This window comes from Malaclemys terrapin, chromosome 9, assembly GCF_027887155.1.
Source record: "Malaclemys terrapin pileata isolate rMalTer1 chromosome 9, rMalTer1.hap1, whole genome shotgun sequence".
In the NCBI taxonomy this organism is placed as follows: domain Eukaryota; kingdom Metazoa; phylum Chordata; order Testudines; family Emydidae; genus Malaclemys; species Malaclemys terrapin.
In genome coordinates this window covers 100,956,182-100,983,278 of record NC_071513.1, presented here as the reverse complement: position 1 = coordinate 100,983,278, position 27,097 = coordinate 100,956,182, and the positions used below count along the sequence as shown (strand labels likewise).

Sequence of the window (27,097 nt, the reverse complement as noted above, 5' to 3'; positions counted from 1 at the left end):
CCCTGAATGTCCAACTTGATTAAACAAAGGCACCCCCATGCCCACTGCACAGGCATCACTGGCAGAGAAGCCAGCTTCTAATCAGCTGTTTCCCATCTCTCTTCTAGCCCCTTCTGCGAGGAACCCAGCCAAGGAGTAAAAACCTTCTCCAAGAGGCTGTGTGCTCTCTGCATGAGACACTGTGCGAGGGAATCACTGCTCAGCAGGGAGAGATGGAGACAAAGCAGGGGCACTTCTCACCATGGACGTGTCAATCTGAGCCAGAAGTCTGGGGTTGTTCTGCTCCACAGCCTCCAGGCACTGTAACATGGCAGTCACGTGGGCATCACTGAGCAGGAAGGCAGCGTCTGGAAGCAAGAAGCAGCTGAAGGTTGGTCATGCTGGTGAAATCCATGGTACCCCACTGCTGCCATCGGCAGACAGGGATTTGTGGTGTGATGCAAAGGGGACTGTGCAATTATTTACTATGTGACACTGGAGACAACCTCCTGGTCCCTCCCTGAGCCAGAGCCTTGGCCAGCTCTTTTGCACCAGACAGAACAATTGCAGAACAGCCTCTCTGCTGCCATGCTAGCTAGGATAAGATGACAATCATCTGGGCATGATCATATGGGATCAGGAAGAAAGACACCACCGCCCCATGGCAATAGCTGTCCTAGGCAACAGGCAAGGGGTTTTCTCACATGGCTGTACAAGAAGTAACCAGGGCTGGGTATTGCCGGGCCAGTCAGGTTCTCAGAGAGTACCTGGGAAATTGGGTAAGCTGGATACAAAGCCAGCTGAAGTCCATGGAAAAAGGGCCAGGGGCAGACACAAAGCCCACTGATATCCATTGGAAAGGTGCCAGTGACTTCAGTGGGCATTGGAACAGGCCCTAAGCTGGTACCCAGGGCTCAGGGTCAGAGTCCCTGGACAAGGCAGCGCTCCAGACCCAGTGGCCAATCCTGAGCTGGGATAATCCTGTTTGTTGCTGCTGTTATCCCAAAGCCTTTTGGTTCCTTTGTTTGAATTAGAGCTGGTGGGAAACAGTTTTCCTGTCCTGCCAGAATTTATCATTTAAAACCATTTTCCCCTCGAATTGGGAGGAAAAGTCAAAGTCTCCAATTTTTGCAAACCAAAAATCTGAAAAAAAAAATTGGATCAGGTCAAAACGTTCCATTTTCTACCTTTATTTTACTTCTCTCTCACAGACACCACCCTCCCCATAACAAAATTCGAAACAAGTCATTTTGAGCCAAAAAATGTCAAAATGGGTTCTAGCCCACAAAAACTTATGCCCAAATAAATGTGTTAGTTTCCAAGGTGCCACAAGGACTCCTGGTTGTTTTTGGTGATACAGACTAACACGGCTACCTGACAATTCTGACACTCTTTTGCAAACAATGCTCAAAAAGGGCAATTCACTGAAACGGACCCTTTCCCGTGAAGAGTTTTGGTTCTGATGAAGCGGTATTTTCCAACACAAAAGCGTTCCATCAAATACTTCCCAGCCAGCTCTAATTTCAACCTAGACAGACACCGGGTGTCTCAGGAACAAAACCAGACCTTGTATCTCTGCTGCCCCCACCTGCTTAGAGGCCGTACCTGGCATTGGACATTGCCAGAAACAGGCTCCTAGACTGCAAGGAATTGGACTGATCCCTAGCAGTGCTATAAGGAATCCTAATTCCCCACCCCACCCACATTACACGTTATGGAATCCCCCACACCCTGGCATTCTCTGGGCTACAGAATTTCCTACCCTCCCCCATCCCAGCATTCTATGTGCTCCCAAAGCTCTCACATGGCTGGAGAGAAGGACATGCCTAGATATTCTCACGGGGGAAGGAGATGGTCTCCACGGTGCTGTTTACCTGAGTAGAATTTCCTGATGTACTGTCTGTTCTCAAGCAGCGGCTTCAGCTGTGCGGAGAGGCAGTGGAACTGCAGACTGTGCTGTAGCCACAGCTCTGCTATGGCTTGATCACCTACACCATCTGCGCTTGGCTGGCCATTCTCGTGCAGGCTGATGAACTGGAAATAGACACCACACACAAGTCAAGTCAGAGAGAGACTAGTGAAAAGAACAGGAGTACTTGTGGCACCTTAGAGACTAACAAATTTATTTGAGCATAAGCTTTCGTGGACTACAGCCCAATTCATCAGATGCATAGAATGGAAAATATAGCAAGAAGACATAGATACATACAGAGAACATGAAAAGATGGAAGTTGCCATACCAGCTCAAAGAGGTTAATTAATTAAGATGAGCTATCAGCAGGAGAAAAAAAAAAACCTTTTGTTGTGAAAAGAAGAACAGGAGTACTTGTGGCACCTTAGAGACTAACAAATTTATTAGAGCATAAGCTTTCGTGGACTACAGCCCACTTCTTCAGATGGCCCATTTCAGACAGTTGACAAGAAGGTGTCAAGATTCTTAACGTGGGGAAATAGATTCAATTTGTGTAATGACCCAGCTACTCCCAGTCTCTGTTCAAGCCCAAATTAATGGTATCTAGTTTGCATATTAATTCAAGTTCAGCAGTTTCTCGTTGGAGTCTGTTTTTGAAGCTTTTCTGTTGCAAAATTGCCACCTTTAAGTCTGTTACTGAGTGACCAGAGAGGTTGAAGTGTTCTCCTACTGGTTTTTGAACATTCAAACTAGATTCCATTAATTTGGGCTTGAATAGCGACTGGGAGTGGATGTTTCAGAGAACTCCAAGATCCCTTTGTTGAGTGGTAAAACCTAATTTAGACCCCATCATTGTATATATGTATAGTTGCGATTATGTTTTCCAGTGTGCATTACTTTGCATTTTTCAAACTGAATTTCATCTGCCATTTTGTTGCCCTGTCACCCTGTTTTGTGAGATCCCTTTCACTCTTTGCAGTCTGCTTTGAATGTAATTAACTTGAGTAATTTTGTATCATCTGCAAATTTTGCCACCTCACTGTTTACCCCTTTTTCCAGATCATTTATGAATATGTTAAATAGGACTGGTCCCAGTACTGACCCCTGGAGGACACCACTATTTACCCCTCTCCATTCTGAAAACTGACCATTTATTCCTACCCTTCGTTTCCGATCTTTTACCAGTTACTGATCCATGAGAGATCCTTCTCTCTTCTCCCATGACTGCTAACTTTGCTAAAAAGCTTGTCAAAGGCTTTCTGAAAGTCTAAGTACACTACACCCATTGCATCATCCATGCCCATATGTTTGTTGACCCCCACAAAGAAATCTATTAGATTGGTGAGACATAATTTAACTTTACAAAACCCGTGTTGACCCTTCCCCCAACAAATCATGTTCATCTATATTTCTGATTATGCTGTTCTTAGTTTCAACCAATTTCCCTGGTGCTGAAGTAAGGCTGTAATAGCCGGGATCACCTCTGGAGCCTTTTTTAAAAATTGGCGCCACATGAGCTATCCTCCAGTCATCTGGTACAAAAGCTGATTTAAATGCTGGGTTACACACCGCAGTCAGTAGTTCTGCAATTTCATATTTGAGTTCCTTCAGAACTCTTGGGAGATACCATCTGGTCCTGGTGACTTACTATTTGTTCCAAAACTTCCTCTATTGACAGTTCCTCAGATCTGTTACCTAAAAAGAATGGCTCGGGTGTGGGAACCTCCCTCACATCCTCTGCAGTGAAGACTGATGCAAATAATTCACTTAGTTTCTTTGCAATGGCCTTGTCTTCCTTGAGTCCACTGTTAGCATCTCTACTCTCCTGTGGCCTCACTGATTATTTAGCAGGCTTCCCGCTTCTGATGTACTTACAAAATTTTGCTGTTAGTTTTTGGGTCTCTGGCTAGTTGCTCTTCAAATTCTTTTTTTGGCCGGCCTCATTATACTTTTACACTTGACTGGCCAGAGTTTACGCCCTGTTCTTGACCTGTTCCAAGGCCTAGTCTTGTCACTTAGCAACATCATCAGAAATGATGAAGCATCCCTGATCTGAACAGTGGTATGGTCCGATTGCTGTAGCCCATTCCCCCAGTGCTTATCACCATCTCTCAGCACGTTTGGTCCCAGCTGAGGCCGCATGCTCTTTGGAGAAAGGACATGATCTTTTGTCTATCAAGAGCTATGCAGATTAGCCCTGCCATATTTGTGACCTCAAAGCCCGTGACACTGTTTTAGGTTTTGTATGAAGAGTTTAGGACAAAGCGGGGGCAATTAGTGAAGGAGCTGAAAACGACCCTGAGGAATGAGAGACCAAAAACCTATTTCTCATACACCACATGTCAGCCATGGTCTTGGATCGAACTCTGCCAAGCCTTTTGGGATGCAGCTTGTACAGAATACGAGGCTGCATACTTCTGATCATCCCCCTTAGTTTAAGGGGCACTGAATTCACTCACAAATTAAACATGATAGAGGGATTATAACAAAATGTCTCCTCCCTCAATCTGTCAAAGCAAGACAAGAGGATCACTCCAAGGAAGCGAAAGGCATTTGGAGCTGTATAAGTAGGGGTATTGCCAGCAGATGGAGGGACGTGATCATTCCCCTCTATTCGACATTGGTGAGGCCTCATCTGGAGTACTGTGTCCACTTTTGGGCCCCACACTACAAGAAGGGTGTGGAAAAATTGGAAAGAGTCCAGCAGAGGGCAACAAAAATGATTAGGGGGCTGGAGCACATGACTTATGAGGAGAGGCTGAGGGAACTGGGATTGTTTAGTCTGCAGAAGAGAAGAACGAGGGGGGATTTGATAGCTGCTTTCAACTACCTGAAAGGGGGTTCCAAAGAGGATGGAGCTAGACTGTTCTCAGTGGTAGCAGATGACAGAACAAGGAGTAATGGTCTCAAGTTGCAGTGGGGGAGGTTTAGGTTGGATATTAGGAAAAACTTTTTCACTAGGAGGGTGGTGAAGCACTGAAATGGGTTACCTAGGGAGGTGGTGGAATCTCCTTCCTTAGAGGTTTTTAAGGTCAGGCTGGGATGATTTAGTTGGGGTTGATCCTGCTTTGAGCAGGGGACTAGATACCTCCCGAGGTCTCTTCCGACCCTGATATTCTACGAACTCCCCTGCCAGGGTGTCTCAGCTGCTCCATGGCAGGCAAGCTGCAGCCTAACGCTTCAGTCACTCAGTTAATCGTGAGAACCAAACTGTGCACCCTAGCCGTGCTTTGCTGGCCAGGGAAAGCAGCAGCCTTGAGATCTCCAAGCCAGCTCCGTCCTCCAATCCCAACCCCGCCAGAACTCACTTTCTCCACGTGATGAGCAGAATGCGGGCTCAGCCGGCGGATGTCTTTCACAAACTGCCAGTAATCCTTCTGCTTGCAGTACACCTGCCCGGAAAACACACAGTTAGACTCCACCTGATAAACCCCGCCACAACGCTGACAGGTGCTGAGCGACCCGCGCAGTTAATGCGACCTTCGGCAGCCTCTCGTGAGGTTGCCGCACCGCTCAGCTGACAGCACAATGAGTCACTTACAGGCGTTGATACGGGGAGAGAGAAGAAGGGTGGCCCAGTGGTTAGGGCATTAGGAGACCTGGATTCAATTCCCAACTCTGTCACAGACTTCCTTGCGTGACCTTGCAAGTCTCTCTGTGCCTCCGTTCCCCATCTGTAACATGGGGATAATACACTGCCCTGCCTCACAGGTATGTGGGGAGCATAAACTCATTAACCCTTTTCTAACACATGCAGGATGTGAATGAGTCAACCATGCCAGTAGGACACCCAGTGCTTTCAGTGCCAGCACATTCCACTGAACAACTGCGGAGTAACTTAGCATTTCCCACCCCTGGGGTGCAATAATCTGCTCTGGGAGACACAGGGCAGGAGATGAGCAGTGGGGCCCGGGATCTGCATGACCCTAGAGCCAGCTCTCAGGCCCCACTGCAAACATGCTGCTCTGGGGGGAAGTGGTGAGCAGCTTACTGAACTACACCTTCCTCTGCCTGCTCTTGCAACTAACCATTCCTCACACAGCCGGCCACAGGAGCAATTCGCAGGCTGCAGGAGCAGCGCACTGGTACGCTCTGTCTCACCTTGCAACACAGCCCAACGGGGCCCCTGAAGAACAATCAGTGGACGTCCCCTGGCACTCAGCAGCCAGAAGCCTTTTTGCAAACAGGCACAGGGAGCAACAAAACGAGAAAAGAAAAGAAAAAAAAGGAAAAGAGAAAGCGAAAGAGCAAGAGGTCGTAAAAAGAGAGGAAGAATATGGACAGGAAAAAAGCCAAAGCATAGCAATTGCATGGCGGCCTGGTGTGAAGGGGAGAGGGTTATTCATTAATTCACTGCCATGGGGCCCAACAAAAGGAGGAGGCTGGCAATTAGCGCCTGCACTGCTGCTCAAAACCCAGGTGCCAAACGCCCTGCTGGACGCACCTCCTGCCCTGCCAGACAGAAAAGGAACAGCCCAGCTGTGCACCGATTTTCAAGGGGCAGAAGCTTGCAGGAGGAAAGCAGTTGGAGGAGAGGACTGGCAGTGAAGAGGTGAACGCAAGACCCTGCACAGATCCCACCTATTTGCAGGTTCAGCTGGGAGCCTGGGCATATCTGACCCAAAGCGAAACAAAGCGCAATCCAAGCTGGGAGGACAGAGCCGTGCAGAGTCTGGCAAAGCGGGAGACAGGAAGTTTTGCCCGGCCAAGCGGGCTCATCGCAGTAACAACCTTGTTGGCCCCATGCAGCACCAAGGTGACACCGCACCAAAGCAATGGAGAGCGGATCACCGTTCTGCCCATTGGGAAAGCAGCGCGGGTTTGAGGCTGCAGCATGAGAAAGGTGAGGCAGTGTGGGGAATGTGCCAAATAAATCCTTCTCTCCACTCCAGCCCCAGATACCTCTCAGATTCAGGGTGTCAGAGTGCATGGGGCAGAGAGGATTCACGCGTAAAATCAGACCTTTCTCCCCCTTACCTCTGCCTGGTTACTTAATGACCACCATCACCACCTGCTTCATGCTTCTGTGCTCTACTGCGCAACCCAGGGGAAGGGCTACCGTTAAGGCTGAGACCTGTGTCTTAAAGGGACAGCGTCCCATCCCCTTGCAACACGACCCTGGTTAATTTAAATGGTGAGCTTTCGTGACAGGAAGGAGGGAAATGAGGATGTTGACTCCTCTGGACTAAAGTGGAACTTGACTCCCCCACACCAGCCCTGGGACCACAATTGTGCAACTGAATCAGAATCACTCCCCACAGGCTCGTGAGTACAACACTCTCGTAAAGTCCCAACCTAGCAGAGCTACTGGGCTTGGTTGCTCAGAGGCAGCGGGAAATGTTCCCCAGATTCCAGCTGCTTTGAAGGTAAAGCAGATCTGGGAACAGGGACATTTGAATGGCGTTTGCCGGGTTGAGTTGCACGCTTGCCTCTCTTCACTTGTTCTCTTGACATTTTTGCTGAGTTCAACATTGCATAAGTCACTGTTATCAGTGTTCTCTTTCTTAACAGCAGCACAAACTGGGAAGAACTTTCTGATCAGACAGCAGTGCAAAAGGAGTCTAACTTCAGGGAGGGACAGAGGCCAACACAAAAACATCCTGGCAAACAAAGCAGCAGAGATTTTGTGTCTTCTAACACTGCAAGTCACCAACGGCCTCTCCTGCACTGCTAAGCAGCTAGGAAGCAGGCTTGAAATTTAATGCAGCATGCTGCTAGGATGGCGTATTTCGTTTGCTCTCAGTTGAGGTCTGTCTCAGCTTTCTTCAGAGAGCCTATCCCATCTTATTAGTTATGCTTCTTGTTAAAGATCAACGACAAAGGGAATATTTTTTTGTTCATGCCATGTGCCACTGCTTTATAAGGTATAAAAGTGGCCTCAGTATTTCCCCCTCCCCCAACAATAACGTTTTCCCTGTGCCTATTTTATCTTAGAAATATCAAAAACATCAATTGTTTTCTTCTCTGGGGTTTTCTTCTTTTGGGGGTGGGGGGAGAACTAGAGTATTAGGGTGAGAGTTTTCAGCCCTGGAGACAGTTTTTATTTTATATACAATAAAAATATATATCCCTCAGGGCTGAGAAAACTCCCACCCTAGTTCTCAAGTGTGGATGTGTGTAGATATAATTTCTTTTCAGTTGGAAGCCAGTATGTGGGGTCACTGTTGAATCATTCCTAGAAAGCTCTTCTCCCCTTGTGTGTCAGGAGTCTGAATGAAACAAGTGTGAACAGAAAACAATGTGTTAGAGAGTCAGATTCAACACCCCCTCCCCAGCTACTATCCATTCAATCTCTTGTGATGCCACAAGCTCTCCAGCTGGAAAGTCAAGACCTGATACTTCTAATAACAAAAAACAAATGGGAAAAGAACCTTCTTGGCAAATAATAAAAGCAGCAAAAAAAAAAAAAAGGGGGGGGGGCACTTGCTCATGCTAAGTAGATCTAACATCTAAACTGCTCACAGACCCTTGGGCATGAACAACCTCCTATGCACTGAAAGCGTTCAGTTATTCCCACTGGGTAATCAATGAATAACATGATCTATCTGAAGTGTGTTTCCTTAAGACAAGTACTGTGCATCTAGCACAAACCAAGAGCCAGTAGGTTATTTCTAGGCTTGCTGATAATCCACCCAAGTTCATTTGCACCTGTGCCAATAGGGGGAAAATTTTCAAGTAGAAACTACCGGAGGGTGGAAATGATAAACAGAGGGGGAGACAGTCTCAGGGCTCTGTCTGAATGCAAAGAATCTTTTTTGGGGCAGGGGCAAGGAGGGAGAGAAGAGGCTGGCTTTAGGGCAGCAGTGCTAAAGGGAATGGATCCATAAAAGCCAGGGGTTCTCAATCTTTTTCTTTCTGAGGCCCACTCCAACAGGCTATAAAAACTCCATGGCCCACCTGTGCCAAAACTACTGGTTTTCTCCATATAAAAGCCAGGGCTGGCGTTAGGGAGTAACAAGCAGGGCAATTGCTTGGGGCCACAGGGGCCCCCCCGGGAAGCTAAGTTGCTCAGGCTTCGGCCTCGCTGGCAGGGCTCAGGGCCCCAGGCTTCAGCACCATGTAGTGGGGCTTTGGCTTTCTGCTGGCCCTGCTTGGAGAACCCCCTGAAACCTGCTCAGTCCCCCAGGACCACAGATATAAGCAACAGCAGCCAGGAAGCAGTGAGTGCAAAACAAGAGAAATCAGGTTTGTGTGAAGCATGGATGCAGGAGTCAGACTGATTTATTATCTCATAATCAAGACCGTTAAGGAATAGGGCTTCTCCTCTCAGACCAGGCTAAGAAGCCGCAACCCTGCCCAAGACCCCACATTTCAGCTCCATGTTAGCAGACTGCCTCATTACAAATTCAGCATGGTCATTGCTGGGGGATCCAACAGGCAGAAACAAATGGGTGGGTGGGGCCAGGCAGCTTCTCACAGCAGAGATCACCAATGCTTAGCAAAATGTGGCACGAAATGATAGGAGAGGTGAATGACAGGCAAGCGGACTGGCACTCAAATCCAATAGCTGCAGGAGTTTTCCCTAGTGTGATGAAGCCTGAGGCAAGACCATTCCCTGGGTTGATGGCTGCCTATGTTCATACTGACAATTTACCCACATGCGAGGATTTCACTGCATTGTACAAATATTAACCCTCCCTATCCCCGTCCGAGCAGGGCAGGATCATCACGGGAAATCTGAGGCCCAAAGAGAGGAAATTACTTGCCCAAGGTCAAACAGCAAATCAGTGGCAGAGTGGGGGATAAAAACCCAGGAGTCCTGACTTCCTGTCCTGCTGCAGAAAACAATCTCCCCATTAGAGCTTTAGCCCCAGCAAACTTGATGCTAATAAAACCATCAGCCTGCTGCTTCAATGCAAATAAGGCTCACTACAGATCAGCTCACTCGTGGTTTCCAGAAGTCATGCACCAAAGGATTCTCTCGGTAACCAAAGCGCCACCTGTTAGAACAGCAACATGGTGATAAATGCCAGATTGCCCCACATGCCAAACCCTACCTTATCGTGGATGAGCCCGTGATAGAGGATGCCGTGCATATCCCTGCACAGCCGCTCCAAGCCGCCATACTTAGACCAGACGTTCGGGTTGTTGCTGGACACTAATCCCTCGACGGTGGTCTTCAAATTGCCCAGCAGTTTCCAATGCTCCTTTCTGCACATGCAAAAGAACACACCATGCCAGTTAGTTCCCCTCAAATTGATCAACCATATAGCGATCAAAAGTTTAGTGGCCTGACAACAGAATTAAATGCTGCCCAAGTGGGCCTTGGTGAAGTTAAAACCTTTGGGTAGGAGATCCAGAAGCCAGCACGGCATGGGCATCTGTACACACACTGCTGGGCTGTAGGCCTCCTGCCCGAGGGTTTTAAGTTCACTAGACTCTAGCTAGTGTATTGACTGTTCCACTCATGAGTATGCCAGCACAGGCTACTGAGTGCAAGACATTGCAGGCTTGGAGGGGATCAATACAACAGAGCACTGCATAAGAAAGATGGATGCCAAAGCTGACTCAGATTCCATCTGTGCTGGGTCATGTTAGCATGCTCCCTCCCTTAAATACTGATGCTATATACAGATCTCAGCCCTGCGTGCAACCCTCAACGCAATCTAGTGCTTGAGCACTTCCAGGCGGAGACACTGTCTCTTCTTCACAGAAACACCATGAGAGAGGAGTTCAAGATGGTATCTGCTGATCATTCAAAGGATATGCAAGTGTTATGGTCATTTCTTAATCCAACTCCAGGATCAGGTGACTAAAACATCATAATTATACAGTTAAATAGAAGATTGGTAGGCTAAGTCCAGCCCTACTGTAAGAACAATATCAAGAGCAGCTCTCACACTCCCTAAGTTCTGTATTGAGTCCAAGTCGAGATTTTATTTTTTTTTTTAAACTTTTTAAAGAAATTGTGTTCCAGTCCGGGTCAATGTAAGCCACACATCTTGGGTAACTTACTACTTCCCTTCTCACAAACACGGAGCACCTCATCATCCCATGGAAGGCAGGAAATCATCATACCCCCATTTTACAGATGAGGAAGTGGGGACGGGGAGGTAACAGAAGTTGGCCATGGTCATGCAGGAAGTTCGGGAATGGAACCCAGGTGGCTTGACACCTAGATCCCCAGCATTACCCACTAGACAACACTGCCGGAGAAATATAAATCCCTAAGTAAACAAGAGATAACTATTGAGGAATATTTGCTTAATGCATAAAAAACTAAATAAAAAGACTAGTCCCAAAGGCTCAATCAGTTCACATTTAGCCCTCAAATTATATTCTGTAAAAGCAATCTTTCATAGAACGATACACCAGTAGAAATGCTGCCACAGACATTTTAGAAACCCCAACAAACATCCCTGCAGTGTTTGTAACTGACGCATTACAGCACAGTGCTAGTGTGAGACTCTAAAAGTGAAACTGACCAGAAACTAGCCATGAAGTGATTATCTATTCTCACTGCCCAAGCTGATTAAAATGTAAAAAGGGGAAAAGAAGGACAAATAATGAAAAATAAATTAGATTTCTAAAATGCTTCCATTTTTAATGTGAGGCAGTATTTGCAGCATAGATATGGACACCTGTTTTTAAAATGTAAAATAAGACTGATATTTGAACCTTTGAAAATATTTTTTTCCTCAGCCACAAATAGTGTCTTTGTTGGAACTATTACATTATTATCTCAATACTGGTTATGTTTACAGTGAATCAGCAGATGAAAGAAGCACTCAGCTCTCTTCCAGGCCTTCTCTGACAACCCCACAATTTGTAGTTGTTTATTGCCAGGTTAAATTGCTGAGAGGGCCTATTCATTTTGCCAAGGGCATTTGATAAGGAAAGGAACAGCACATTAACTCAGTGACAGTACAGTAATTCATCAAGAATTAAGGGCAGGACCAGTTGCTTCTCAAAGACATGCAAAATAACAAGCGAACACAGCACGTAGCGTGCATGTTAATGCACTCAGAGCTTCAAGGTTTCCTACTGGCAGTATTTCATGTTTCAGGGTGCAAGCTGATGGCGTTTGGGAGGCAGGACGGCATTCTAGCCCACCCATAAAGCGTATAGAGCTCCACAACTCCCCAAACGCCTCAGATCAGTGCCCGTGCCAGAGGCAAGACATTAGTCTAACCAGACCAACAGTCTGAGCTGGCACAGGAATGCCTATGCACAAGATACGGTTACTAACTAGTACACGACACACAGACAAGTCCAGCAACTTGAGTGCGCACACAGCGTTTGCTCCCAGACCCCGACTTTGCACTAGATCCTCCTTGGCAGCCAAGCTGCCTTAGGAGCAGCCTAGTTGTCAGACAGTTTAGCCACGGCTTCCAAACACCATTAAAAGAAAACCGGGCCTAACTCAGCTGGGACTGTGGGGAGAGAGACGAATTCTAAACCAGATTCCAGGGCCAGCCTCCTTCTTTGGATCCGAACTGGTTGGCTCATTTAGAGACAGTAAAAAGCTTAACGAGTCTTGAGTCCACCATAGGGTGACCAGACAGCAAGTGTGAAAAATCAGGACAGGGGGTGGGGGGTAATAGGCGCCTATATAAGAAAAAGCCCCAAATATCGGGACTGTCCCTATAAAATCGGGACATCTGGTCACCCTAGTCCACCAACCCATTCTTCTAAATTTACACAGAAATTTCTGTCTCCACACACACCAGGTGAGCCTACTTTGCATACTGACAGGGGAAGGGAGCAGAGGCCCTCTGGGCACAGATCTGTGCTAACCTAGCAGCTGCATCCGTTAAGCGCTGTCATCTGATCAGCTCCTCTCTGGGACATTTCCAGGACTCAGTCAGATTGGGGAAGTGGGAGTGAAAGCACAGCCAGAGCCTGAATTTAGATCTTAGAGTTCGTGATTCCAGGAAACTCCCTTTTAGTTATTATTATTGTGCTATAAATGTCTCCAACACATGCATATTGCAGAGGTGTGTCCGCTACACATCAGAGCCTTGGGAAGGTGTGTAAACCCCATGTCCTTGTTATGCAAACCTGCCTTGGCACATCCTCTCCAAAGGTAAAACAACTGCATTCCAACACAGTGGAGTCACTGTTCTCTGCTAACACAGAATTAGTCCTTGGGAGTTTTGGAGTTGTTTTGTTTAAAGCACTGTGTCAATGAACCAATCAGCTGAACAAAAACAGATGTAAAGGGAAAGGTAGGAAGTTATTTGGTAGAAAGAAGAAAGAGAAATAGACATTAAAAATATCTCTGATCTAGTGACAATTTTACAGTATAGCACTTTTCATCCCAAAGGGTCCCAGAGCACGTCACAAAGTAGACATGCAAGAATCTTCGCTAATCATTGAAAACGCAGCCACCTCTGGGGTGAGACGTGTCATCTCTGTAACAGCACACAGCAACTCTGCACTACAGTTTAAAATTCTACACCCAACTGCAGGTGCAGGGGGAATTCAGAGAGGCAGAACTGAGCTACCCACATTGGAGTTTGGTCTGGACTTACAGGGTAACACTCCTAACTCCTGTAAAGACTGCAGTGTGGGAGATTTGCTTCAGAATCTCATTTGCTGAGCCTGGCAGGAAGGCCTGGGGAGCATTGAAGTGATTGAGCGCTTCCCCATTTGAATGGGTTTCCACTCAGCCACTCTCCAGCACCCCCCTCTGACAGATGCTCAGAGGAGCACCAAAGAAAACTAAGCCCAACCCTCCTGGGCAATGGCATGGGGAATTGAAATAACCCCAGAAAACTCCCAGGGAACTCCCAGCCCTCTGAAAAAAAAGCCATCTACTTACTGAAAGAGTGAGGGGAACTTTACCCGGGTCACATTTCAGGAGAGGTCTTTCCCCTTTAGAAATCACGTCACGTTTAATACATATTTTGTGATCAAGTAAAACACAGCTAGCCATGCTCCCCAGGCAAACAGCTGAGCACTTCTGCAGAGACTCATACAGTCTGCTCTCAGCTCAGCCTGCTCCTGAAATGATTTGTTTGTGCAGCTGTAGCCTGTTGTCAGGGTAACTGGTGTGTTCTCACAAACAGTGAAGGTGACTTGGAGTGAGCAGGAGGGGAGAAAGGAGACTGAGCTGGAAGAACGTCTCATTCAATCAATACCAGAAAAGCAAACCAATTTCTCAGAGCTGCAAAAGCATTCCAACCAAATCTGGGAAATGACACATAAGAAAGTAATGTCAGGTTATCTAGGCAAGACTCCTGGTGTGAATGATCTCACTCCAGAAAGGGAGGGGTAGGTCCGGGAGGCAATGATACAGGTTTGATACCAGGAAGCAGGTCACTGGACTTTGGTCTGTCTGCAGCCAGCAGTGTTGACTATTTGTATACAGTACTAGGACACTGCCACAGTGACTAAAGACATATTCCTACCCTGAAGAACTTCCTACTTACACGTCACAAGACGATGGCACACAGGGCACAGAGTGGGATATACACAAACAGAACAAACAACTGGGGGCCAAATTCTTAGCCTGTGTAAACTGGTGAAGCTTCATTCAAGTCAGAGCTACGCTGATTTACAGCACCTGATGATAGAGCTCAAGATGTTTAAGGAAAGGCTGGATTCTTATTTCCAGAGCACCGGAGGTGTACACAGCACTATGCAAGAGATGTGTGATGGGTTCGATCACAGAGACCCCCCTTGGGACTGTCATCTGATGTGCTGAAACTACCTCTGGGCCCGTTTTCTTTGCCAGCTTGGGACTTCAGAACCCTGCCTGGTTGAGCCAAACATGCTAACCTGCGGCAACACAGACCCTGGGTCTGAACCATGCCCCCAAAGCAGCAGACTTAACTGAAAACAGCTCAGCATGTACTTCTATCTCCAGCACCCAGACACCCAGTTCCCAATGGGATCCAAACCCCAAATAAATCCATTTTACTCTGAATAAAGCTTATACAGGGTAAACGCAAACTGTCCGCCCTCTATAACACTGATAGAGAGATATGCACAGCTGTTTGTTCCCACAGGAATTAATCACTTGCTCTGGGTTAATTAATAAACAAAAGTGATTTTATTAAGTATAAAAAGTAGGATTTAAGTGGTTTCAAGTAATAACAGACAGAACAAAGTAAGTTACCAAGCAAAATAAAACAAAAAACGCAAGTCTAAGCCTAAAAAAACAACAAGGAGTCTGGTGGCACCTTAAAGACTAACAGATTTATTTGGGCATAAGCTTTCGTGAGTAAAAACCTCACTTCTTCGGATGCATAGAGTATCCGAAGAAGTGAGGTTTTTACTCATGAAAGCTTATGCCCAAATAAATCTGTTAGTCTTTAAGGTGCCACCAGACTCCTTGTTGTTTTTGTAGATACAGACTAACACGGCTACCCCCTGATACTTAAGTCTAAGCCTAATACATTAAGAAACTGAATACAGGTAAATCTCACCCTTAGAGATGTTCCAATAAGCTTCTTTCACAGACTACACTCCTTCCTAGTCTGGGCCCAATCCTTGTTAGTTCCAGCTCAGGTGGTAACTAGGGGATTTCTCATGACTGGCCGCCCCCTTTGTTCTGTTTCACCCCCTTTTATAGCTTTGGCACAAGACGGGAAACTTTTGTCTCTCTGGATCCTCACCCCTCCTTCTAAATGGAAAAGCACCAGGGTTAAGATGGATTCCAGTATCATGGGACATGTTCACATGTCCTGTGAGACCCCAAGCCTCCATTCTTCCTGGGCTGACTTGCACGGCCCCAGGAAGATTTGCAAGTAAACAGAGCCATTCACAACCAATTGTCCTAGTCAATGGGAGCCATCAAGATTCCAAGCCACCATTAATGGCCCACACTTTGCATAATTACAATATGACTTCAGAGTTATATTTCATATTTCTAGGTTTAGATACAAGAATGATACATACACACAAATAGGATGAACACTCAGTAGATTATAAGCTTTGTAATGATACCTTACAAGAGACCTTTTGCATTAAGTATATTCCAGTTGCATTATATTCACATCAAGCATATTTCCATAAACATATGGAGTGCAACGTCACAAGATGATCAGAAAAATACCCATGCTAATTAGCTAACAGCTCATTGTTACAGCCCTGGCTAAATTCCCCCTTGGGGACACATGCCAGGCTGCTGTACTGGACCCAATATTTGGCTCCTGTGTGCTTCCAGGCCCAACTGGTCTGAGCAGCACCAAGATGTTGTCTCTAAGGCTTTGTCTACAGCCGTGTCGCTAAAAGTCGGGCAGTGTAGCCACTGTTTGTCGGCACTTTTGCCAACAAAATATTTCCACCCCAACCGAGCGGTTAATTACAAATATGAGGAAAGATCTGTAACAAATCAGAGTCTCCTCCATCCAGGGAAAGGCAGAAAAGCGGTACAGCACTACAGAACAATCACCACAACTTCTTTCATGCAACCCTGTATTATCTTATCAGCATATCGTTATTTAGGTAGTTCATTAGATGTGCACCCTGCTTGGCCAGTCTAAGAACCCAGTCCTGCAATTTGATGAGTGTGAATGGACCCTTACGCCAAGGGAGTTTGCACATACAAGTCTCTTTGTACGATTAGAGCTTAGGCACAAGGACCGTAAGATGACATGGTCACACACATCGAGGCTAGGCTTACCAAAAAGCAGGGGAATGCAAGAGCGATTTCCTCAAATGATCAGGAATGATAAAAGACGACTCGAGAAAAAGCAACGAGGAAAAACTGCCTGACCCTGGCAGAAATGGCATCACGCTATGTCACGGCCTGACACTGGCTGACAAATGGACCCAGGGGATCAAACCCCAAACCGCATGTAGCCCTCTTCTGCGTGGATCATACTAACTTAGACAAACACCGCAAAGCTCTCCTAAAAAAACAAAACCACACACACATTGGCAACACTTGTACAGCTTGTCACACACACAGACTCTCAGTGACTGGAACAGCTATAGATTACATACGCAACCTTGAATTGAATTTCAAGAAGAGACTTGAAAGAGGGCTTCTGACAGATGGGGTCAGGAAGACAGTGTTAAATACATCTCTAATACAGGCTGAAAAGAAACCAGCCACAAAATGTTAGTGTCTCCAGAGTAGCAAGTTTCACTGGGCATTTCCATGAGTTACTTGAAGTATGTAATTTATAAAAGGGTGCGGTCAGGCTGGTTCAGCCCTGATGACCGAGCCTGGACACCCAGGTTCCTAGCTGGTGCATTATCGGCAGTAATAAAGATTCTGACAGCCAGAGGCCACACTGAGTCACATCTGTGCCCTCCCGGGGCGACCAGTAGGGTTTCACAGGGGTAACTGAGGCCAGAATCCAGCCCTGCAGCTGGAACTCAGTCAACAATGCTGTTTGATGATGCAGGAGTCAGCCCAGAATCTGACTCGCTGACCCAGGGCTAAGCTGGATAACGCAGAGCTAGAAGGAGCAAAAACTTATTTTTGTCAATGAAGCCAGCACAGTGACTCAGAACACACTCATGAAGCTGTGGTGCTGAGTAAAGAAGGATTTTTTTAAAACAGTTAAAGTTTCAAAGTAGAAATTGTAAACTAGGTTAAATCAGAGGCATACATTTCCTTTAAGCAACACAGTAAGGGGAATCTCGCAAGTACATAGCTGCTCGAACACTGTTCTCTGCCTGGGGAAGTCATTTGATCTGTCTTGACACATTTCAGCGATCAGTTTTTAGGTACCGGGATCATTTGTGGGCACTGCTGTGGGACAACACCATGTTCACTGTCACTTTGTCTCAACTTTAAAGGTGATCTGCAAATCAATTATTGAACAGTGAACTCTGTCGTCTAGGAAACCAAACTGCAAACACAGGAAGTTTTTGTGGGTCATGCTGCCTGCGCCTCACATAGGCATGGCACTTCCGGGAAAGGGGCGTGGAGAAGCAGACTTCTGTCATGTTATTTATAGCAACAGGGAGCAGCAAAAAAAGTCAAAGAAAATCTATTCTCCTCAGCTCAGGAAACAGGCTTGTGCAGGACCAGTCACAGAGAGCAGAGAAGGCCCGCTGGGAAATTATGCCACAGATCTGCTGGCACTGTACCTCTGATACTCAAATTGGTAGTGACGCTGGAAGCACCATGTGCTCTGGACTTTATCTGCAAACACAGCACACACATCTGCTGCTCAACACTTCATTTGCAAAAGCCCTTTTCCCATATTAGCACAACTGGTGTCTCCAGAAATTACAGACTAAATGCTTTGTTTTTCCTTTGCAAGTAGTTTCATTGTTTCAGGGTGACTTTGGGGCTGGTACAAAATGCCAGCCTGACAGCTCTGGGGCCTGATGTTCTCCCCGTACCTCAGAAGAGACACTATCATACGACAAACCTTCTGCACCACCCCCATAAGGCTTAATCACGAGCTGCAAGAAATCACCTAGGAAAGAGAGGGGAGCCCTTTCTCCATGGCCAATTCAGTCCTTGATTTCCCCTTGAGGCACCCCGCAAGGGGTAACACAACCGGTGCAAGCTGTGGTTTTGGTGACATGGACAACTGTGTAGTAGACCCAAACTCACACCAGGATCCTTGGACTGAGACGCCAGCTCACAGGAGTTTCTGGAACGTATTGTTTGTTAGAACAAATATTTCAATAATCCCATGCAATCAAACAACCCCATCAACAGACCAGCACAGCATTAACCTAGTTAGATTATAAACTCTTTAGGGCAGATATCTCTGTTATATTTTGTACAGCGCCTAGCACAATGGGCCTTTCAGGGGCCACCACAATCATGATCTGCAACCCTATACAATAACAATCAGGGACTGAGGACAACAAAGTAGCAAGGAAAGCGATTGCAGTTTCAAGCCTCCAACAAGATCTTAGGAAGGGGAAAAAATGCAGAAAGCCCTTTGGCTGTTTCCTTTTTAAATCACCAACCTGACACTGAGAGAAGAGGGAGTGTACAGAGCACATGTTCTTAGCCTCTTTGTTTACAAATAAAACCCAGGACAATTCTTGCTGGGAAGTAGCTGTCAAGTGGTCCAAGTAACCTTCCCCCTGCCATGAAATTTCTGGAAGCAAGCAGCCAGCCAAAGGCAGAGACTGGCTTTCCATGCTGTTCTCGCAATATTAGCTGTCTCCTTGCCCCCCGCCGGCTTCCCCTTTAGGATTCTCTCTCTGGGCCCTGTTATTCCCCTTCCCACTTCTTTGTGACACAGAAGTTTAACAGAACATCTGCACATTTAACTCTCAACACTACACCATTTATCAATGGTCTCCAATGACATGGCTGGATCATTTAGATAGAACATCGGCTCCATACCCCAAGGCACTGTGAGTACCATTTCACCGACTGGCTAAAGGAGAGCATCGTCCTTCATCCTGCTCTTTAAGGTGACATCTCCATTGAAGTCTTTGCTCTCTTCTCTCCTCAGGGACGAAAGGAGAAAAAAGCAGGCACAAGATCACCCTCGTCTGCTGGCCTCAACCTAATAGGTCTATGACCCTTGGCAGGACGCTGAACCTAGCAAAACCTTCTCCCTCCGCCTGAAATATCAAGCATGTACCATATTCAACAACCACATCAAATGCAATGACAGGTATTTAGAAGCGGAGACTTGGAATCATTAGCAAAGAGTGGGATGCTGCTGCACAAGGCACATACCAGAATCCTGCCTAGCACATACCATTGCACGTACATTCACAGTTAAGCAAACAATGGAGCGAGCCACCACAGCACTGGCTCCAGAGGAGACAATGCCCTCTTCTTTCGACGGGGACTGACATGAATTCTGGGGTGTCCACCATGGCATTATTTGTAGTTCATCCCCAGTCACATGCACCTGCTTTCGAGGACTCATAACCGTCCCAAGGAGAATCACAATGCTGCACTGTGATGCATCTCTTTATCTATATATTTCTAACATAGCATTTGGGGATTGCTAGATCACCCATTTATTCCACAGCATGGGAATTCGCCACTTCAGGATCTGAGCTTTCATTAGAAGCAAGAAATGTTGTTTCTGTCCCTCCTGGTCAGGGAGAAAACTCAGAAAAACCTGAATCAAATGCAATCAATACATTCCGGAGTGTCTTCCGGAATCTCCTGGAAGTGTGAAACAATAGCTCAGAGATGTGGGAACAGCCCCATTCATCTCAATGGGTTAACTCCCAAACCTAGATTAGTTTAAATGGCAACAGTTAATTTTTTCACTGCTGATAAACCCATTAGTTGGATGTCTCTGCTAATGTTATCAGAAACTACCTCCAAACACTTTCCCCAGATGCCACAGCCTCAACTGTCCCCTACATATCCACTAACGCATCTGTCAATCTCTATTACCCAGCTCTGCATTGCCAATACAAAACTCAATGGTACCATGGGGACTGGGTTGACCAAATGGAATTTATTATCAAAGGAAATAATGCAGAAGGCTTTGTGTATCTGACTGATGAGATTAATCATTGTCATTTCTTACATTAAAAGCCTACATTATTTTTACTTAACTACCAGTGTATGGCACCACAGTGCTGCAGAATCAAGGTCCAATTTACAGCTGAACACAGGAGGCCTTGCTCCCACAAGTATTTAGGTTACAGTTAAGGATTTATTTTAAACATCTAAAATAGGCAACATTCCCAAGCAACACGACCAGTTACCAGGGACAGAACGAGACGTAATCCAAAAACAAGACCCTGACCAGAGACTGGAAATGAGGGTCGCCATTAGGATGGTTTATCATCTGAGGACAGCTCGTAAAAAAATTATGAGACTTGGCAATTCCTGTCTTTGGAATCTAGGGAGCATCAGGTATTCAGCTCACATGTGCAGACAGCTCTATCCAGACTTCTCCTGACACAACCAGAGCATTTACACAGGGTGGGGCAAAGAGAGTGTGTGAGACACGCCAGGCAGGGGGTCAGGGCAGGCTCAGAACTGAACCAGACTCGCTGGACATTATGCCTGCCCTTACACACCAGTCCTATGTTGCCACATGCCACGCCCCAGTTACAGCCGCAAACATACACAACTGTCTCTCCCCCACGATTGCCCCTTGCTGTGTGCCAATACCAGTAAGACACCCAACCTGTGCCCCCAGCTGTGAACCAGCTACCCCATCACCCCCCATCCCACTGCCCCCCACTCCACTGCCCCACGCTACCCCATTGCCAGCCCCCACTCCGCTGCCTCCTACTGTGCCCCAGCTACCCCATCGCCGCCCTCCCCACCCTGCTGCCCCCCACCGTGCCCCAGTTACCCCATCACCCCCACCCCGCTGGCCCCCGCTACCCTATCGCCGCGCCCCAACTACCCCATCGCCGGCCCCCACCCGCTGCCCCCCACCGTACCCCATCGTTGCCCTCCCCACCCTGCTGCCCCCCACCGTGCCCCAGTTACCCCATCACCCCGCTGGCCCCCGCTACCCTATCGCCGCGCCCCAACTACCCCATCACCGGCCCCCACCGTGCCCCAACTATCCCATCACCCTCCCGCACCCCACTGGCCCGTTACCTCATCGCCGCCACCCACCCTACTGCCCCCCACCGTGCCCCAGCTACCCCATCACCTCCCCCACCCCGCTGGCCCCAGTTACCCCATCGCCGCCACCCACCCCGCTGCCGCCCGCTACCCCACAGCCGCGCCCCAGCTATCCCGGCCCCCCACCCGCTACCCGGCCGCCCCCAGGTGAGAGCCAACTACGCAACCCCCATCCCTGCCGCTGCCTGTCACCGCCCGCAGCGCGCGCCCACCTGCTCGCCTCCTGCTCCCCGCAGCGCCCGATCTCCATGCCGGCCGGGGCACGCGCAGCCCGCCTGTCTCAGCGCGGGCGGCCCCTGCCAGCCGCCTCCACCCCCCGCGCCGGGCCGGGCCCAGCCCCCTGCGAGCCGCGCCCGCCCGCCGGCTGGAACTGCACCTCCCAGCACGCACCGCGGCAGGGAAACTACAGCTCCCAGCATGCACTTCACAAGGCCACACCTCCAAGCCGGCCTCCCGCCCCTCGCACGAAGCGCCTCGGAACTTTAGTTCCCAGCATGCCCCACACCGATGAAACTACAGCTCCCAGCATGCACTGCCGTTTGAGTCCCGTCTGAGGACGTGGGGCAGGTACCCAGTCAGTCACTGCAAAGTTGAGTTGTGCATGGGGGGGTGTTAGCAGGGTACGGGAGGATCTGTGCATTCCAATATTTGTCCGTAGTGATTTAATTGTCCAATGGAGATACTTGCACAGGGATTTTCACATAGGATTTTTATTTCAAATACAAAAACTCTACTCACGATGTATTCAGAGCAGTGTCATTCATTCAATTGTTGGTGCTATTTCAACCAAAACAGTACATTTCTCTCCCATTTGAATTGCTACATGATGACTAAACGCTTGCAGCTAAAACAGTATCCACTCCCCCATATCTTCCCATGCTTCAGCAACACTAATCATCATCAGACCAGTGAAGAAAGCAACTTCAGCTGACACTGATTTTCAAGTATCAGAGGGGTAGCCCTGTTAGTCTGAATCTGTAAAAAGCAACAGAGGGTCCTGTGGCACCTTTAAGACTAACAGAAGTATTGGGAGCATAAACATAAACTGATTTTCAAGACTCCAGCCTAGACTAAAACCTAAACAATATACAATTTACTGGATGTAAAAGATCAAAAACTACAAACTAGATTGCTACAGATCCCTGAATAAAATTTTCACACTAGCAGGTAGTGAAATGTGCAAGGCTCAGATATCTGCTGACCGAATATAGAATGAGTGATCATAAACTAGGGGTGAAAACAGAGACAAAGCACAATGCAACCCAGAGCGGAATGACTGTACAACAACTGTAACAGCAGAGAGAGAGAGAGAGAAATGTAGAGACATTTTCAGCTCCACTGCCCAAAGTACGAGAGAGCATGGGGCGGATAATTTCACAAATTATCAGAAATATAAAAAAATCTTCTAAAAAGTGATGCGGGGAATTGTGCATAACTCTGGGGGAAAGGAAAAATATATCACTCCCACCAGATTGGGAATAGTCAATGACAAATGATTATAGGGGATAAACTCCAAATATGGCTGTGAAGTTGCTTGATGTGCTATAGCTCCCTTTCAGAGACCCAAGATTTCTGTATTTTTATTTTTTCAGTCACTCTTGTTTATGTGCTATTACTATGTTTGATTTATTTGTATTCTGCTAGCACCCAGGACACGCTAGCCACTGTCAATCCACATAGGAAGACTCAGTCCTAGACATGAAGCGTTTATATTCTAAGAGTTATTGTGTTACTTGTCATATAATATAATACTTCAAAATGATTTGAGAGGCTACAGGACTCTAGATGCTATTGTAATACAAGTAATAACACTCCCCAGAAGGCATTCAATAAAGAGCCTAGAACTCTCACAATGCCATAGGGATGACTGCTACCAGCAAACTATAGCTTCCACCACATATTGTGGGACAAGAAAAATGTTACACAGGCCTATTCTACTCTCATCCCTTCTGTAAAATTTGCAGGGTGAATATCACACAGGCAGTACCAGAGCATCAGTATATTTACTGATTGGCACAGTAAAAAGATGATGGAAAATGAAAAGTAATTGAAACTGTTCCTGTGAGCAAGGGTTATATGATCATGCCCAGTGAAACGGACTAGAAATGCAAATGAAACTGACAAGTCTGGTTTCATTGTTTAAACTGAGAGAAATGCAAAACAGTGCAACATAATTCTGGGGCCCAAGCCTGCAACCTAGTCCCACTGAAGTCAACAAGACTGCTCATGTCAATAATATCTGTCGGAGCAGGCTCTTTTGGGGGTATCTTTCCATACAAACTATAAATAGACACCATGTAAATAATAAAATCTTGTCTTGTCTATATTAAATAATAAAAGCAATGGAAAATATCAACTACAAAATACAGAGGTAAAGGAAAAGACAGATGTTTTATCATGAGATGGGGAGTTTGCTAGGGAGGGAGATGCAGCAAAGACTACTCCAGATTATAAAAACTAGAATAAATGTTATCATTTGTCCTTTGGAACAAGCTACCAAGAGAAGTGGTGTCTTCTCCATCCCTTGATGTCTTTAAATCAAGACTGAATGCCTTTCTGGAATATACGCTTCATGCTTGAATCAAGTACAAGTTATTGGGCTCAGTACAGGGGTGAAATTCTCTGGCTTGTGTTACACAAGAGGCCAGACTAGATGATCTAATAAACTATTTAAGTTCAGAAGTGAGTTATGAATACGCTTTCATAATTTTTCGGGTGAGTTTATTGCATGGCAATTTAAACTCTTCTTATTGAGAGTTTCACCCTGGTGTTTAAACAGCAATTTATAAGCAAGACACCTTTCAACATAACACTATAGGTTAGATTAGATACAGAGATCTTTAGGAAAGGTCTGTTTCAGAACCTCTGAAATCAATTAAAGCCTCTCATTGACTTCAATGCGCTCTGGATCAGATCTTAAAAACCCAATACAGGTCTCAATGAAGTGGGAGCTGAACTGGGTCCTACATTCTCATTTAGAAGCTTTTTGAAGTTAACAGGATGAAATGTATCCCCACTGAAGTCAATGTGAATTTTGCCATTGACTCAATGGAACCAGGATTTCATACGAGGAATTTTGCCTGAATAACGACTTCAGGATTGAGCCCACTTTTTATTTTATTTTTTTATTTTGACAGTATCTTCATCCTCATAATAAACTAAAAAGATTTTAATTCTTCAGATTTAAACAAGCAACAAATAATTACAAATTGATTGAAATAGTCCAATATCCACACGCACCACCCTAATCCCAGTAAATTTAAAAGAATAAACATTACTATTCTCAATGGCATTGCCAGAGTCTGTGCTAAGGATGGTTTGGGGGTGGGAAAGAAAGAAGAAATACAGTCTGGGATAGAGCTAAACCTGTTATAAGGTTAAGGATTAGTTCTACGTAATTATAGCAGCAGCACTATGCAGTTCCTCTTAGCTGTCACTTAGCCAGCCATTTGCACACTCATGAAATCTAGATATAAATCCAAGACCTGATGTTTGCTTCATCCCCTTAATGACCCCTAAAAGACTTTGTCCATTTGGGGGGTAATGAGAGGATGAAGTTAATATTCCTTCAGCTCAGAACCTTTGTTCAATTTTCTTTTGTCTATGTCCAGCTGTAGACAGCTGGCCTCCTGGTTTGGATAATAAGAGTCATCAATAGCTGTTGTGCAGTCTGTTTGTGTTTTGTGATTTCCATCGGCCATCTTCCACCTTTGATGCTAAACTATTTGTTGTGGGTTTAACAAAGCATTTGTATCTTAGTGTTGATGAGTGCTACTACCAGCCAGTGCCCCATCCCAGCACCATATCAACACAGAAATCATGTCGACAATTTTACATAAAAGATATGACATTTGATAATATTAACATTAGTACTTGGCTTGGCAATTCTATAGCACTATCTATTTTGAGAATATAAATGAATGACCTTTACAAACATGAATGAATTAAGCCTCACAACTCCCACTAATCATCAGCCACTTGAAGGAGGTAATTAAAACACCAAATCTGTGGCCCTCAAGACTTCACATCTATCACTATAGTGAGCACATGAAACTTCACAGTAACAGCAGAGACTGAATTCAGATCCTCAAGGAACACAGGCACCATCACCGCCACCAGAGCTAAAGGAGAATCTCTATTAGTCATTAGCTATACTGAGCCTATCACACACAACTGAGCAATTCCATCCACTAGAAGGAAGTGGTGTAAATACACACTAGCCAATTCACAACAATATTATTAAATGGTTTAAAAACTGGCTAACTGATAGATCTCAAAATGTAACTGTAAGTGGGGAATTTTCATTGAGCGGTGTGTTTCCAGTGGGGTCCTGCAGGGATTGGTTCTTGGCCCTATGCTATTTAAGATTTTTATCAATGACTTGGAAAAAAACATTATCACTGATAAAGTTTGCAGATGACACTAAAATGGGGGGAATGGTAAATAATTAACAGGACTGGTCACTGATTCAGAGTGATCTGGATAGCTTGGTAAACTGGGAGCAAGCAAACAATATGTATTTTAATATGGCTAAATGTAAATGTATACATATGGGAATAAAGAATGTAGGCCATACTTACAGACTAGGAGACTCTATCCTAGGAAGCAATGACTCTGAAAAAGATTTAGAGGTGGTTATGGATAATCAGCTGAACATCTGAGCTATCAGGGTGATGCTGTGGGCCACAAGAGCTAATACAATCTTAGGATGCATAAACGGGGTAATCTCAAGTGGGAGCAGAGAGGTTATTTTATCTCTATATTTGGCAATGGTTGACAACTGCTGAAATCCTGTGTCCAGAATTGGTACCTACAATACAAGCAGGATGTTAATAAATTTGGGAGGGTTCAGAGAAGAGTCCAGAGAACGAGTAAAGGGTTAGAAAACATGCCATATAGTGATAGACTGGAAAAGCTCAATCTATTTAGCTTAACAAAGAGAAGGTTAAGTGGTGACTTGATTACAATCTATAACCATATACGTGGGGAACAAATATTTAAAAATGGGCTCATCAATCTAGCAGGGAAAGGTATAATGTGATCCAATGGCTGGAAGTTGAAGCTGGAGCATGGAATAGAACCCACATACCTTGAGTCTGAGAGTCCTGTAACCTAACCACTAGATAAATGCCTATTTTCATGATGATAATTAATATTTAATTAACAATTCATTAGTTTAGCAAGATTAATAAACCTTGATAGAGAGCAATGGGGATATATATTTGCATTGCTCATAGAGGTAGGTATGTATAGTAGTGCAGTGGGTTATTCAGCTGTATGATAGGGTACTTAATTAGCCACACAAGGATATTTGCACAGGAGTATTTAGTTGGGGGCAGACTGGGGCAAGAGCACATGCTATTTGGTCAGTTTAATCACATGTGGGAGTAGTTGTACTGAAGCAAGGAGATCTTTAGTTGCATGCAAAGGCGTGTGCATGGATTGGCGGCATTTAATCATCCACTGACTGGGCCATTTGCACGGGGTCTTTAGTCGTATACGAGGGTGTTTGCACCTGGTCGCCTTGGCAAGTCACTAACCTGCTTTGTGCTGGACATTCTCCTCCTGACCTGTAGGGGGCATACTGAGGCTGAGATTACAGGTTTTTCCCGGACAAAGCTAGACCTCATCATTGACCCCTCTTTTACGCATGCGCAGATTCCCCCCCCCCCCGAGCGAATTATTGAATGCGCACGCGCCTGTCCCCGTCTCATCGCGCGAGCGCCAGCCAGCCACAACACTGGCTGCTGGGTCGGCCGGTGAGGAGGTGA

The 27,097-nt window shown here is 46.1% G+C and overlaps 1 protein-coding gene across 2 annotated transcripts in view; it reads right to left on the bottom strand.

Annotated features, from left to right (window-relative positions):
* Positions 1 to 21,636, bottom strand: part of RUBCN (rubicon autophagy regulator) — a 54,799-nt gene extending 33,163 nt beyond the window's left edge. For both annotated transcript variants that reach the window (XM_054039336.1, XM_054039337.1), the window contains exons 1-5: positions 21,539 to 21,636; positions 9,889 to 10,042; positions 5,200 to 5,283; positions 1,854 to 2,013; positions 241 to 347 (exon numbers count right to left, since the gene is read on the bottom strand). In XM_054039336.1, the coding sequence (XP_053895311.1) occupies positions 241 to 347; positions 1,854 to 2,013; positions 5,200 to 5,283; positions 9,889 to 10,042; positions 21,539 to 21,576 (543 nt within the window). In that variant the 5' untranslated portion in view covers positions 21,577 to 21,636. The remainder of the gene's footprint in view (positions 1 to 240; positions 348 to 1,853; positions 2,014 to 5,199; positions 5,284 to 9,888; positions 10,043 to 21,538) is intronic.
* Positions 21,637 to 27,097: the final 5,461 nt, after the last annotated feature.